We start from the raw sequence: 16,734 nt of genomic DNA on the forward strand, positions 1-16,734 counted from the left end.
CAGGAAAGGGGCCTAAAAGGTTAGTCTGCCATAAAGTATGCATTGCAGCCCCTTATTAGCTTTTTAACTGTAAAGGGTAAAACACAAATAATATTCAAATTCACAGAAAAAATAGATAAAAACAGCTCTAAATAAAAAAAAATACTCTACTCTCAATAAATTTCCCCTAAAAACACATGCCTCTAAACAAAGAACATCCCTTAAATAAAAGGATTTTTTTTTCTTGTAAGTGGATTTGAACTAAACAGCTCAATGCAAAAATCAGTAATTTTGCAGTAAAATCAATTTCCAAGAAAATAATCTGCTTATACCTAGTGATAATAAACTCAGATAGGACTGAAGTCAGATATTCACCATAGTAACCAGTTCCATTTCTACCCCCTGCGATCCACTAGGAATTGCAAATGCAAATGCGATTGAAAGTAATTGCTAGAAACTAAGCAATCTGCTGTAAATGACTTCAACTGGCCACCAGAATTTGGTCAAATGTGAAATTGAAACTGGGCAGTAAAGACCTGAGTGTTTAAATAAAGAAGGAAAATTGGAAATTATTTAAAATTGCGTCAAAATGGGAAAACGATGGCAAATTTAAAATTTTATTTAAAATTATTTTTTATGATTACATTTGATTGGCCAGTTTGAACTTAATATTTTTACACTCGATTAAACCGCCTTGTCTTCAATTACTTTAAAGAAAATGGAATTGAAATTCCAATTGCTTAATAAAATTGTCACACGAGAAGCCATTTAGGGCTCATTTACACTGTTGCATTTTAACGCATACATTCCAATGTGTCAAAATGCATAAGCCATGGTTTGCAACAATAAAGATAGCGTTGGCCAGGAAGTGCATTTTAAAAATACAACTTGGCATTTTTTCTGCATTTTAGAGCTTGAGAGGCACAGGGAAGTTAACAGCAGCATGTCAAAATGCATATAACATGCGTTTGATGCACTGGCATGGTATTAACATTCTTTGGTGAATGGTAATAGCCCTATCCACTAAATTTAAAAATGCATTGAAAATGCAGATAAATGCATGTCAAATCACATCTGCCTAATGCCATCAAAAAACGCACCTCTATGTAGATATGAGCTGTGACAATGTAATTCCCATAGTGCCCATGGCGTAGCCCTATGGCAGTGAGTCACACAGCCATTTGCCCTTGAGAGGGTTCTGACATGCTCTAACTTGCACTCGCCTGGGTCACAGACCAGTTGACTCGGGGGACGGATGCGGCCCTTTGCATGCTTTTATCCGGCCCTTGGGGCCTTATTCTCCCCACCATCAACAACAGTAGGGCATAGTTCCCGCTGCCACTGACACCAACAATGGGGCACTATTCCTTCCACTAACACTAATAATGGGGCATTATTCCTCCCACTGACACCAATGATGGGGCACTATTCCTCCCACTTACAATAATGGGGCATTATTCCTACCACTGAAATAAATGATAGGGCACTATTCCTCCTACTGACACTAATAATGGGGCATTATTCCTACCACTGAAATAAATGATAGGGCACTATTCCTCCTACTGACACTAATGATAGGGCACTATTCCTCCCACTGACACCAATGATAAGGCACTATTCCTTCCACTGACACCAATAATGGGACATTATTCCTCCCACTGAAACCAATGAAAGGGCACTATTCCTCCCATTGACACCAATGATGGGGGTCTATTCCTTCTACTGAAACCAATGATAGGGCACTATTCCTCCCACTGACACCATCGATGGGGCACTATTCCTCCCACTGACACCAATGATGGGGCACTATTTCTCCCACTGACACCAATGATGAGGTGGCACCAATAATGGGACATTATTCCTCCCACTGAAACCAATGATAGGGCACTATTCCTCCTATTGACACCAATGATGGGGTACTATTTCTCCCGCTGACACCAATGATGGGGCACCATTTCTCCCACTGATACCAACAATGGAAAACTATTCCTTCCATTGATTATCAGTGATGGGGCACTATATCTCCCGTTAATACCAATAATGAGGCATTGTTTACTCCCATTGATGCCAGCACATTTTCTTCTCCCACTGGCCACAGTCTGGGCCCCCTAAAGTCTGGAGGACAGTAAACTGGCCCTTCGCTTATAAAGTTTGGAAACCCCTGCTTTAAAACTACATCTAGCATCAGAGGCCCTGAAGCATCTGAGCTTTCTTTCATCTATGCGACCTCCCACAATGCCAAAAATAAAAAAACCCAGGCAATGGAAGAAAACTTTTAATATTGTAACTGTGGCAGGATTTCCTAATGTTCCTAGTAGGTAGATTAAGCCGACTCATTTCCTACCCTGTGGTTTTGCCTAACTGCGGTCATCACAACAGAAAGATCGGAGTAACACAAGGGCCAGAGTGGAGATCGGAGTAACACAAGGGCCAGCATGGGAGTGGTGAGAAGAGGACGATGGAACATTCCAGCATTATCTCTCTTGTACAGACATTCTACCTTCTCGGCACAGTCATGGAAGCAGTTGTTTTCACGTCAGTGCGGTTGTCTTTCTAATATTAGTACACAGCTCACTGTCTCATTATGTGTGTTGACAGGCTTCTGCAGATAACTGCTTTTCTCACATCACGAGCTTCAGACATTTTTTGGAGGAGAAATCACCTCCCTGTCATGATTATATAAAAAATTCATCCATAATTCTAGTTTATCTCAAACAAATCCACACCAAGGCTTTTTTTGGGGGGGGCCAGCTTGCAGTCTCAGTACATATGTACACATTCTGAGTGCTATAAAAAAAAATACTTTTAGTTAGGATGAAGCAATTTGAGTTTGACTATGTTGCATCGAAGACAAAACTGTAGTGAGTGTGTAACTTTAAGAGTGAAAAGAAAAGTGACAGGTTCTCTTGATGGTCCACCCCGTGATCCCTCACCATAATGTTCACCTGCTGGAGCCCTAATGCCTCATGCACACTATGCCTTCTCTGCTGGTTCTTCCTCTCCACATGCCGACTGAAGTAATCCCAGATGTAAGTCTTCTGTATTTACAGTTTTTCACTGAATTTACTCCTCCTGACCTAGCGCCCTCCCTTTCTTCTGCCTATCTTGGAGGGATTCCCCACATCCTTGATGAGGAGCTGCCGGTTCCTCCCCAGGCAGTTGCCTTTTGATCCATCCCTTCCTCCATCATCAGCCTCAGGACGCACCACCTGTGTTCACACTGCCACCACTCCGGTCACATAGGATCTTCACCATCCCCGACGAAGCTTGCTGACTCCCATCCGGGTGCCCTGGTCCCTTGGTCTGCCTTCTCCTCCCATTGCCTATCCTATGGACCACTCCACCCAGTGACTCTTCTCCATCATTTTCTGTGTTCCAAGTCAGTTCCCATTTTTCCTTCCACTACGCCCTATATCACCATTCCATTCTACGTCGTGTGAGCGCTGAATTTCTGTTCATTATCTAATGATCATTGCATGTTACAAACTTAAAGCAGATCTTCCTGACCCTGAGACATATATTGCCTAAAAATTCTGGAGAAAATAAAGCTTAGAAAAAATATTGATATTGTCCCTGGCTCTCCGATGCATCTGTGAGTAATGAGCGACGTCGCTGTACATTATCGCTGCCTTGGGGGAAAGCTGGGTGCTTAAGATCTTGCAAGACTGTTCCTGAACAATGTTGGAGTGCAATGTTGCTGAACGTCAATCACCAGCTTTCTGGAGCAATATTTATTTCTGGAGTTGGGGACTTTCAAAAAAGATGACCTTCCATTCTCAAAACAAGATTACTTAGCATTGCCATCAACCTACACTTATCTACCAATTACTTCAATGCCTGTAAAGGACCCTTGATCCTAGGCCTTAGCAGTACACAGGACCTATATTAAATCCACATTTCTTTTACTGTCATTTGGCTGTCAAATGCCAGAAAAAGGAGCAGACATTAGCTGGGGTGGGCATTCACCTGAACTTGAAGAGAAGTCTAGGTCCAGTATGCAGTCTAGGATCCAGGCCCCATTGATTAATGAATCCACCATTTGAATACTGTAGCTTCACTATCACCACTGTGCTCTAAGCTGGGGAAGCAAGGCCCGGCATCTTCATAGAGAAGGGTGATGGGTGTAGAACTGTTGACACTACATTTTCATGAGTATATAATCTAGAGCATGGGTTAAAATTTCGAGTCCAGACCTACTAGCCAGTCACAAACCTTACTCGTGTCCCCCAATGCGGTGTAGAGTGGGCCTTGTGTCCCCCAAGGCAGTGTAGAGCGGGCCTCGTGTCCCCCAAGGCAGTGTAGAGCGGGCCTCGTGTCCCCCAAGGCAGTGTAGAGCGGGCCTCGTGTCCCCCAAGGCAGTGTAGAGCGGGCCTTGTGTCCCTCAAGGCAGTGTAGAGCGGGCCTCGTGTCCCTCAAGGCAGTGTAGAGCGGGCCTCGTGTCCCCCAAGGCAGTTTAGAGCGGGCCTCGTGTCCCCCAAGGCGGTGGAGAGCGGGCCTCGTTTCCCCAAGGCGGTGTAGAGTGGGTCTCGTGTCCCCCAAGGCAGTGTAGAGCGGGCCTCGTGTCCCCCAAGGCAGTGGAGAGCGGGCCTCGTGTCCCCCAAGGCGGTGGAGAGCAGGCCACGTGTCCCCCAAGGTGGTGGAGAGCGGGCCTTGTGTCCCCCAAGGCAGTGGAGAGCGGGCCTCGTGTCCCCCAAGGTGGTGGAGGGCGTGCCTCGTGTCCCCCAAGGCGGTGGAGAACGGGCCTTGTGTCCCCCACGGCGGTGGAGAGCAGGCCTCGAGTCCCCCGTGGCGGTGAAGAGGGTGTCTTCTCTCAGCGTAGTAGAGTGGACCTCTCCTGCACGTGTCCCCTCAGCGGCGCTGCCACTGTAATGGTGATGCCGTGGAAACCGGAAGTTGTAAACCGGAACTCGGCTTCACAATGAGGCTTGGAGCGCATGTGCAGTTGCTCCATGCTTCTTCATCTGTGCTTGCCACTCGCAGCCGCTTGCCACAGAGGAATTACTCCTCGCATTTGGCGAGCGGGCGAGCGGCTTTTTCAAGACCTGATCTAGAGATTCAATAAAATGTTGCTATAAAAAGAACAATAACTACTGCACCAAACATCCCCAGAGAGCCGAAGTATGGTGTGAAATGACATATACTTGCTTTCTAGGTTGGGACAGGTTGGTGTGGTGTATGCCTACAGAGGAAGATAAAAGGAGTCTGGGATCCTGTGGTTCAGGGCTGTGGAGTCTGGCCAGGGAAAGAGAGGGTGGGTTCCCTGGCACCTATCTACCTTGAGTTTTGCATCTTGAAGAAAGCAACAGGTGTCTTATTAAAGTGGTTGTAAGCTCTTACATATACCCAGTGAAGTGACTAGCCTGTCAGGGCAGGGCTGTGGAACGGACAGGTAGGCCTAGTGGCAGGGTAACGCACTGGCTGACGACAACCACCACCAACAGACTGAAGTCCCTCAGGGCGCGGAGTCTAAGTCCCAGGCTGCCCTTCACCAGGGCCCCTGATGGTGGGGATGGACTTGACGCAACCAGGGACCAGGTCGCGGCCCCCGAGACACCCCAGCTGCGGTAATGGCCGCCGCCAATGGCGTGTAGTTGGTGAGAATGACAATAGCGTAGTCAGACAAGCCGGGTCAATAACAACGGGACAAAACAGTACAGAACAGTAGACAGAGAATCACAGGTCACGGGCCGGGTTCAGCAACGGAAGGTCAGATCAAAGGGAAACACAGAGAATGGTCTTAGTCACAAGCCGAGTCAGAATACCAGAAGAGTCACGAGCATATACACAGAGCTGTAGCAAGACAAAGACACAAGACACAAGTGCAAAGAGCATGTGCAGATCCCAGGCTTATATGTACTCAGCCACACCCCTCTGGGGGATGGACCTCAGAGACCTGAAGGCATAAAAGATTCCCATCATGCTCAGCAGAAATCCAAGATGGATGCTAGCACATGGAGTAACATAACCTCTGGGAAAAGGTAGGACCTTGACAGTACCTCCTCCTCAAGGGCCCCTCCCCCTCCGCGGCTCAACAAAAGGTTTCTGAGGAAAGCGGGTATGAAACGCGTGGAGGAGGGCAGGAGCATGGACATCCGCGGAAGGAACCCAGGAACGCTCCTCGGGACCATAACCGCGCCAATGAACCAGGAACTGTAATCGGCCGCGCACCAATCGAGAGTCCAGGATCCGGCTCACCTCATACTCCTCATGACCGTCAACCCGAATGGGACGGGGCCGAGGCAGAGAGGTAGTGAAGCGATTGCAGATCAGAGGTTTCAACAGTGATACATGAAAGATATTGGAGATCCGCATCCCAGGTGGAAGGGCAAGGGCATAGGCCACCGGATTCACCTTGCGGAGAATGCGAAAAGGACCGACAAAACGGGGAGCTAGTTTGGGTGTGGGCACCCGAAGATTGAGGTTACGAGTAGACAACCACACCCGATCGCCGACCTGGTATGAAGGAGCGGGCAACCGTCTGCGATCAGCCTGGAACTTCTGACGCTGAGCCGAGTCCCTCAAAGCCCTCTGGATCTGCCCCCATGAAGAACGCAGGGCAGCAAGATGGTTCTCCACAGCCGGAATGTCCTGTGGTGAGAACCTCTCAGGTAATACCGCGGGTTGGTACCCATAGTTGGCCATGAAGGGGGACATCCCGGAGGAGGAGTTGACCGCTGAGTTCCTGGCAAACTCAGCCCAAGGCAGGAGATCGGCCCAATCGTCCTGATGGTCCGAGATATAACACCGAAGGAATTGTTCTAAGGCCTGATTGGAACGCTCCGCAGCCCCATTGGACTGCGGGTGGTAGGCTGAAGAAAAGGAGAGACTAATGCCCAACTGGGAGCAGAAGGCGCGCCAGAATCTGGACACGAACTGACTCCCGCGGTCCGAGACAATCACCTTGGGCAACCCATGCAGGCGAAAAATCTCCCTGGAAAAGACCGTGGCCAGTTCTTGCGCTGTTGGTAATTTCCTGAGTGGAATACAATGGCACATTTTGGAAAAACGATCGACGACCATGAGGATGACCGTATGGCCCCGAGACACAGGGAGGTCTACAATAAAGTCCATGCCCAGGTGTGACCAAGGACGCTCCGCATTGGGAATGGGTTGCAGAAGACCCATTGGAAGATGCCGTGGAGATTTATTCTGGGCACAGATCGAACATGCCGCTACATAAGAGGCGATGTCGGCACGGAGAGTTGGCCACCAGAACAACCGAGAGACGACCCAAGACAACTGGTTCCTCCCCGGATGCCCGGCAGTTTTGGAGTTATGGTAGGTACGCAGCAGACGGGTGCGCAACCCCTCGGGTACAAAACATCTACCCTCCGGTCTCTCGGGAGGAGCGTCAGTTTGAGCCGCCAAAATCTGCTCCCCAAGGGGAGAAGTCAGACTGGTACGAATGGCAGCCAGGATATGATCCGGAGGTATGACCGAGGTTGGCTCAGAGTCCTCCCTGGACAACTCAGAGTATTGCCGCGATAATGCATCAGCCCTGACATTCTTGGAACCAGGCAAATAGGAGACCACATAGTTGAACCGCGACAAGAACAAGGCCCATCTGGCCTGACGGGGTGTCAATCTTTTGGCCTCCGAAAGATAAGTCAGGTTCTTATGATCGGTAAGAATGAGGACCGGAACTGCGGAGCCCTCGAGCAGGTGCCTCCATTCCTTGAGAGCCAGAATGATTGCCAACAACTCCCTATCTCCAATCTGGTAGTTGCACTCTGCAGAGGAAAGCTTCCTGGAGTAGAACCCACAGGGAAGTAGGGGTCCATCGGGCGACCGACGTTGAGACAGGAGAGCGCCTACTCCTGTCTCGGATGCATCAACCTCAAGGACGAAGGGCAATCCAGGATTGGGATGAGACAGTATCGGAGCCGAAGCGAAGGCGGATTTCAGAGCCTCAAAAGCTACGATGGCCTCGGATGGCCACTCGTGAGGATTGCTGCCCTTCTTGGTTAGGTCTGAGAGAGGTTTTGCCAGCGTGGAGAAATTCCTGATGAATTTCCGATAGTAGTTGGCAAAACCCAAAAAGCGCTGAATGGACCGAAGGCCATTGGGACGAGGCCACTGCAGAACTGCCGAAACCTTCTGAGGGTCCATGGAGAATCCCTCCGCAGAAATGATGTAGCCTAAAAAGGCAACTTGGGATCGATGGAATTCGCACTTCTCAAGTTTACAAAAAAGTTCGTTCTCACGTAATCGTTGCAGCACCTGCTTGACATCCTGGATATGGGACTCCATGGAGGCAGAGTAAACCAGGATGTCATCCAAGTAAACTACCACGCACTGCTGCAACAAGTCACGAAGGACATCATTTATGAATTCCTGAAAAACTGCAGGCGCGTTACACAACCCGAAGGGCATCACCAGGTATTCGTAGTGACCGGTTCTGGTGTTAAACGCGGTCTTCCACTCATCCCCCTGTTTGATCCGTACGAGGTTGTACGCCGCCCTAAGGTCAAGTTTGGTAAAGACTGTTGCCCCCTTAAGGCGGTCGAACAACTCAGTAATCAAGGGAATCGGGTATGCATTCTTAGTGGTGATTCGATTGAGACCCCTATAATCGATGCAAGGTCTCAATTCACCACCCTTCTTCTTTACAAAGAAAAAGCCCGCTCCTGCTGGGGAAGTAGACTTACGAATGTGCCCCCGGGAAAGCGCATCCGCAACGTACTCCTCCATGGCCTTATTCTCCGCAACCGAGAGAGGATACACCCTGCCACGCGGAGGAGTGGCACCGGGTTGCAAGGATATGGCGCAGTCGTAAGGACGATGAGCAGGTAAGGCACCAGCGCGTACCTTATCAAACACGTCCTGGTACTCCCCATAATCCGTGGGCAATGCAGAGTCCGAGGAGGCACACAACACCTTAACCGGCCCACGGATGCACCCGGCCCCACACTGTGGAGACCACGAGAGAATCTCGGCAGTTTGCCAATTGAAGGTTGGATTGTGCATCTGGAGCCAGGGATACCCCAAAACCACCGAATAGTGCGGAGAAGAAATCACCTGGAAACAGGCCAACTCCCTGTGAACAGCCCCAATAGCTACTTCAACTGGCATAGTCTCGTGGGTAACCTGCGGTGGTTGCAGGGGCCTGCCATCTATCGCCTCGAGAACCAATGGGGTAACTCGAGCCTGCAGGGGAATGGAGTGCTGGGCAGCAAACGAGCTGTCCATAAACAACCCGCCAGCCCCAGAATCTACCAACGCCTGGGCCGTCACCGAGCCCTCCGCCCAAGAGAGGACAACGGTGATCAGTGGCTTATCTCTGCGGAACGCCGGGGACGAGGAGACTCCACCCAAGATCTGTCCCCGACAGGATCTCAGGTGCGAGCGTTTCCCGGACGGACCGGACAGGACTGCCGAAAGTGCCCATCAAGACCACAGTACAGGCAGCGACCCTCCCGACGCCGAGCGGCCCGCTCCCCCTCGGAAAGGCGAGCAAACCCCAGCTGCATGGGCTCACCACCAGACAATATATCCCCAGGAGGCGTGGGAGGAGAGGGAGGAATGGGTGGGATAGAAAACGCAGGTGCCAGTCGATTGGAAGGCCTCCGCAGGCGTTCCTTGAGTGAAGGCCTCTCCCTGAGCCTGGTATCAATCAGGATCAGGAAGGAAATTAGTGCTTCCAGCTCCACAGGCAATTCCTTGGCTGCGATCTCGTCCTTCAATGCATCAGAAAGACCCTGAGAAAACGCAGCCACCAGAGCCTCATTGTTCCAACCCACCTCTGCTGCCAGGGTACGAAACTCTATGGCGTACTCGGCCACGGTCCGTGAACCCTGATGCATAGACATGAGCAGCTTGGCAGCCGAGGCGGAGCGAGCCGGTACATCGAATACCCTACGGAAGGCATCGACAAAACCGGAAAACTCGTGAATCACTGGGTCATTCCTCTCCCATAAGGGATTCGCCCAGGCCAAGGCCTTGTCTGAGAGTAGTGAGATGAGGAAACCCACCTTTGACCTCTCAGTCGGAAAAGCGTAGGGGATTAATTCAAAGTAAATCCCCACCTGGTTAAGGAACCCACGACACTGACTCGGCTCACCCCCAAAGCGCTGTGGAAGAGGGGCTGAACCGGTCATACCTCTGGACACCGCGGGTGCCGCATCAGCCGCGGCGGTAGGCACAGCAAGCGGAACAGCAGCGGGAGCGACCACCGGAGTGACAACCGGCCTAATAACACCAGGAGTAAGGTGCGCGGTGCGTGCCAGCAGAGTTTGCAACGCCTGAGCGAACTGATCCAACAGGAGATCCTGTTGATCCAGTCTGGCAACCAACATAGGAAGTGAAGGCGTACCTGCACCGTCAGGATTCATGGCACTTGTGTAATGTCAGGGCAGGGCTGTGGAACGGACAGGTAGGCCTAGTGGCAGGGTAACGCACTGGCTGACGACAACCACCACCAACAGACTGAAGTCCCTCAGGGCGCGGAGTCTAAGTCCCAGGCTGCCCTTCACCAGGGCCCCTGATGGTGGGGATGGACTTGACGCAACCAGGGACCAGGTCGCGGCCCCCGAGACACCCCAGCTGCGGTAATGGCCGCCGCCAATGGCGTGTAGTTGGTGAGAATGACAATAGCGTAGTCAGACAAGCCGGGTCAATAACAACGGGACAAAACAGTACAGAACAGTAGACAGAGAATCACAGGTCACGGGCCGGGTTCAGCAACGGAAGGTCAGATCAAAGGGAAACACAGAGAATGGTCTTAGTCACAAGCCGAGTCAGAATACCAGAAGAGTCACGAGCATATACACAGAGCTGTAGCAAGACAAAGACACAAGACACAAGTGCAAAGAGCATGTGCAGATCCCAGGCTTATATGTACTCAGCCACACCCCTCTGGGGGATGGACCTCAGAGACCTGAAGGCATAAAAGATTCCCATCATGCTCAGCAGAAATCCAAGATGGATGCTAGCACATGGAGTAACATAACCTCTGGGAAAAGGTAGGACCTTGACATAGCCACAGGAGAAACACAGAGAAGAAACAAATCCTCTAACGTAGGTCATACCTGTTTATCTGCAGCCATCTGTTCTCTACATCCATTCAAAGTACAGAATTTATACTGCTTGTCTGAGATTTCAGAAAGCAGGGGGTGAGGATGTGACGTCACATATTGCACAGCTCAGAGAGGACATCTGAGTGTAATCTGAGACCTGGGTGGAGGGATCGGACACCCTTTGCACAGCTGAACTGTCAATCACCTGCTGTATGCTGGAGGCCCCCCCCCTGTCCCTCTCAATTACTTGGAATTGGCACAACCTGTCAGAAATATCTCATGCAGATAGCAAAGGAACGAGACAGCAGACAGAAATTGAGCTTGATGCTTTGGATTGAGGCACGTACCCACTATAGAGGGATATACCTTGTTAGTTTTTTTATGTCAGAGGTTTACAACCACTTCAGAGTGCAGGCAGTACCATGCTGGGCAGGAAAGAGCTGTGCTCCAGTCCTTGATTAATAACAGACTGGAGAATGTGTGTACAGGTGAAGGGGGCTCTGTGTTCTGTGACGGATACCCCAGAGCTGGCAGTGTTCCCCATTAACTATAAACTTGCTACTGGATTTAGAAAAAGTTAAATTTAAAATCTAACAGATAACTGAAGTGTAAGCTGGTATATTAGCTATATGCAGTCAAATGGGTGGACGTTCGCCAATTGAAGCAAAATCCACAAATGGTAATTGCGGCAAATGGTGGGATAACCCATCTCGAATGGTTACCAGTGTTCACAAAATATTAGCATTCATTAAAGGTCTTATTAGCATGTGCAATTTTTTTTTAACTAAGTTGGGGGTTAATATTCCAAACCCTATTTAAAACTCTGAAATCATCACAGCTACAAAAATTGGGGTTATTCTAAGGCTGTGTTATCTATAAATAGATGTAATAATTAAACGTACTGCAGAATATATGCGTTGTTGAGGACATTGATAACTATGGGCAGACTGCCAGACAGACAACTGTAGAGATGACATTGAATGGAATCGATTGAATTTTACACAGTTCGCTTGAGTTGTAGGCTATCACTCCAGCAAAGGTATGGTTGAGGACACACAACGTGGGGGGTGTGTGGCCAGTCTTTAATCACATCTAAATGCATTGCCTGAGAAGTCTCACCAGCAGATGGAGGGGTTGATCGAAACGTACCCGATACCATTTCCCCGAGACTTGATGAAGATGTGCCACTTGATTTACTGTTGGAAATAAACAATTTTATGGTTAAACCAGTCAAGCAAATTATCTGTAATGTGCAATACATTTCAAAGGTTGTTCACAGCTACGTACATCCAAACTAATATTTTAATGGAACTATAAGTGAAGTATGGTGGTCTTAATCACTCTGTGGCTTCCTATTAACTTTTTATTAATCACCTAGAGACGTCAATTTTGCCGACTTTGTACCCTGAAAATGCACTTTTGTCTGGAATTTCTCCTGAAACTACTTTCTGGTATGTTGGTGGACCCAAGTGCTCTTGTGCCTATGGCCTCATAGCTTTATATCTGACCTGTGAGATCTAAGGCACTGCTGCCTCTGACTGCTGGTCTCAGAAGATTTGGTGTGAGATTTGGTGATTTCACTACTGCACTCACTGTTCTCCTTGCTGGAGGCTCTAACATGAGGAAGTGAAGCCCTGCCTCCACTAAGATGGCCACTTCCACACAGAGACATAATGCAGAACAAGGCATGGTAAGCCAGCAATCAGGAAAAGAATAGCTTCAGAAAGACCATGGGCAATACTGGTGACTAGTCCTTTGGAAACTGTGCTAAAAAAGGCAGGTAAAGGGCAGAGTTTAGTTCCCCTTTAAAAGACCACTAGAGCAAAAAATATTGTATTCTGGTAACTGTCTGCCTTTGGAACTTTAATACCAAAAAATAAATAAAATTACAAACCAGCAGGATTTTTAATGCACAAGAGATACTATGGGGTTGATTTACTAAAGGCAAATAGACTGTGCACTTTGCAAGTTCAGTTGCTCCAGAGCTTAGAAAATGAGGACAAGCTCTGCTGACTTTCATCATCCAATCCTGTGCAAGCAAAAATGCTGTTACTTTATTTTCCTTGCATGCGATTGCGTATTCTTTGCAAAATGAAGCTTCATCTCATTCACTAAGCTCTAAAGCGACTGTTCTTTTAAAGTGCACAATCTATTTGTCTTCAGTAAATCCAGCCCTATGTCTCTTCAGCATAAAATTTGCTTGCCTGCCTATCTGCACTGTACACTGTGCTGCACCTGTACAGCTCAGTGTACAATTTCGGCAATGGCAAGATGACTGAACTCAGCCCGGCAAATGAGAACAGCTGGAGATCGATACCCAGAAGCAGACTTACTGAAGATGTCAGTGGTTGGCGTGGAGCCAGGGGCATATGTGCCGCGTGGTACACAAGGCATTCGCCTTGGGCGGCATTTTTCAAAGGGGCGACACCACTCCGTGGAAGAAAGGACACTGGCTGTCCTGCATCACGCCGAGGAGGCTCCGAGGGGCACTGGGGCTGGACGGCAGATGGAAGAACGGAGTGAGGGGAGCCAAGGTAGTGGCCCTAAGACTCCGGGAAGGGAGCCGGGATTCTGGAGCTGTGATGGTGAGTGTCTCTCCTTCTCTCCCGGGATGGGGGGTCTGAGGACTGTAGGGCTGTGGTGTGCGGGAAGGAATGGGTCGCAGGGGGTGGGGGGGGGGGGGGGTTGTGTTGCTTTGGGCAGCACAAAACCTAAATACACCACTATGTGGAGCTCGGGGACACCACAGCGCTGAGCGGAGAAGGAGAGCCCATTTGCAAAAATATCTATCTAAGGCAAGCCATAAATGAATCGATTTATCTATGGTGGAAGGAAACAAAAATGCTTGATTCCCCTATCAGCAGTCAGTGTTGATGGGGGAATGCCTCCCACAATGCTGTTGTGTTCTGTTGGCAGGGGGGCAAGGGGAGCCTTCCCGGCCAGGAGAGCACAATGATTACTGCCAGTGGTTATAGCCGCAAGTAATTGCATGAAAAAAATCTGACAGGCTGATTGTACCCACATTGATTGATTGATGGATTGACTTGGGTCCAATCAGCCTGCCCATAGATGGATTGAATCTCTGGAAGTATCAAAAGGGTATAAAACTATATTGTAGGGGGGTCTCAGAAAAATAAAAACTGCAGTGCTAATAACAGTGACAGTCATTTTGCTATTGCGTCTAGTTCTACTTTTAGTACAGCTAATTGTTTTTCTCTGCAGTGTCTCTAAAATCAGCACTTAATCCAAAATGTTCTGATTACTCACCCTCCATGAAATCGTCCCCTCTTCTGTTCTTGCTGTATTCGTATATTCTCCAGCCTCAAAGGACTTGGAATGAAGCCGATTTCACAGCCTTCTTTAACCAAACGCCCAATCCACCAGTCATTGTTGTATTTCTAAAAATGTGAATAGTTTGCAGTAAAATATTTCATATTTTGCATACATGTACAACCATATATACATATTCTGTGGAGGATGGAAGGGGCTAAAGTGCCTCCTATTGAATGGGGTATGAATGGGACCCATTATTATGGGCAGCACAGTTTCTAAATGGTTAGCACTTCCGCCTGGCAGTACTAGGGTCGTTGGTTCAAATCCCAGCCACGGCACCTCCTTCCTGGAGTTTGCATGTTCTCCCTGTGCCTGCATGGGTTTCCTCCAGGTACTCCGGTTTAATCCCACACTTCAAAAACATGCTGGTAGGTGAATTGGGTCCTGTCTAAATTGGCCCTAGTATGTGTATGCATGAATGTGAGCTACGGACCTTAGATTGTACATCCCTTGAGGGTTAGGGACTGATGTGAATGTATAATATATATGTAAAGTGCTGCGTAAAATGACAGCGCTATATAAGTACCTGAAATAAATAAATAAATTATTACTAATGTCTGTTGTGCAGGAGATGGACAAAAAAATGGAAACACTACATGATTTGCAGGTGTGAAAGTACCAACATGTTTTGCATTGAAAGCGGAGGTGATGTAATATTCTTTTTGGTTCTGCTGTATGATGAGACACCTAGCTAGCAAGTGGGAAGCCTCACTTTTGTCATTCACTGCTAGTAATATGGAGTCATGTCAGAGCTTACTGAGCTTCAAAGAGGGAAAATTGTTGGTGCCCAGTTAGCTGATGCCTCTGTGAATGCAGTTGCCAATTAATTTTCCGTGTCGTGAGGTACAGTATCAAAGGTTATGATGGCATATATAGTCAACATGGTCAACTGACTGAAAGAGACAAAAAGAACATTGTGCAGGACTGTGACCTGGAATGAAACAACAACTGCTGCCAAAGTGACTGCAGAGCTCAATCTCAGTCTTCACAGGACTTAGTGTTCATGGGAGTGAGATTGAGCTCTGCAGTCACTTTTGAAGAAAGAATGTTACATCACTTCCGCTTTCAACATGAAACATGTCTTTACTATCACACCCACAAATCATGTAGCGTTCCCATTTTTTTTGTATTTTTTTTTAAATTCTGGTAAGTTGCCTTTCCTATAGGTGATCTGTAGACAGCCCTGAAAACAGTTGCTGGATACAAGTTCTCATTTGGTGGGATGTCTGCTCTATGCCCCATGAAAATGCAATTTTAATAATTCACCCAGCTCTATGCCCCATGGAAATGTAATTTTAATAATTCACCCAGCTCTATGCCCCATGGAAATGTAATTTTAATAATTCACCCAGCTCTATGCCCCATAGAAATGTAATTTTAATAATTCACCCAGCTCTATGCCCCATGGAAATGTAATTTTAATAATTCACCCAGCTCTATGCCCCATAGAAATGTAATTTTAATAATTCACCCAGCTCTATGCCCCATGAAAATGTAATTTTAATTATTCACCCAGCTCTATGCCCCATGAAAAGGTCATCTTACTTTTACCACTAAAAAAAATATTTTGCCTCTACAGAAATTTTGTTGGAATAGGCTTCTAACTTCACCATATGGCACTTCAAGGGGTGTGTAGGAAAAATCTCCTCTACTCTCAACTCTGGATACTCCCTCTGTGCCCTCTATGCTGGTTCAGGTGATTCATGGAGCCACCCATGCTTTAACTCATGAACAGAAGGCAGAAACGCTCCACAAACCAATGATGTTACACAGGTTTCATTTTATTTGAAGCAAACAATCACTATGACAATCCCTGCCCTCGGGACTTCCTTGCTAACGCATTTCACCTGAAAGGGCTTACTTGTAGAGATGAAACACATACAGCATACATTGAGTAAGCCCTTTCCGGTGACGTGTTACAGAGGAGGCCCCGAGGACCGGGATTGTCATAGTGATTGTTGGCTTCCAATAGGTCTGAAGCTGTGTGATGTCATTGGTATTCAGAGAACTTAAAGCAGGAAAAAGGGGGAGGTCCGCTTTAAACCCTTGTCCCCTGCTCCCCATTAAGGATTAGCATCTTTGGGGAGCGGAAGGGAGCGGTTACCCGAATTTGACAGGTACCCGCTCCCACTTCCGCTGTGGTTGCCCAAGTGTCCTCCCTCACTCTCTCCCCATAGTCTTCTGGGACTCGTGACAGGTCCAAGAAGACTATGGGGCTATTCACAAATCGCAGCGCTTCTCACGCATGCGCAGTGGGCACCCAGCTGTCACAGCCGGGTGCCCACACTGGAGATGCCGGCGCCGGGAGAGAACACGGCCAGTAAAACCAGCCGTGGGGAGGACACCGCTGGACCGAGGGACAGGTAAGTGTCTGTATTTTAAAAGTCAGCAGCTACAGTTTTTGTAG

General features: G+C 48.3%; 1 protein-coding gene across 2 annotated transcripts in view; it reads right to left on the reverse strand.

The window, feature by feature from the left end:
* The window catches only part of CACNB4 (calcium voltage-gated channel auxiliary subunit beta 4), a 253,164-nt gene that overhangs the window by 44,045 nt on the left and 192,385 nt on the right, over positions 1-16,734 (reverse strand). For both annotated transcript variants that reach the window (XM_089659472.1, XM_089659478.1), the window contains 2 exons: positions 14,262-14,392; positions 12,144-12,190 (listed from right to left, as the gene is read on the reverse strand). In XM_089659472.1, coding sequence (XP_089515598.1) covers positions 12,144-12,190; positions 14,262-14,392 — 178 coding nt within the window. The remainder of the gene's footprint in view (positions 1-12,143; positions 12,191-14,261; positions 14,393-16,734) is intronic.

Source organism: Staurois parvus, unplaced genomic scaffold (assembly GCF_062004578.1).
Source record: "Staurois parvus isolate SC_StPar_1 unplaced genomic scaffold, SC_StPar_1.0 ptg000031l, whole genome shotgun sequence".
Classification (NCBI taxonomy): domain Eukaryota; kingdom Metazoa; phylum Chordata; class Amphibia; order Anura; family Ranidae; genus Staurois; species Staurois parvus.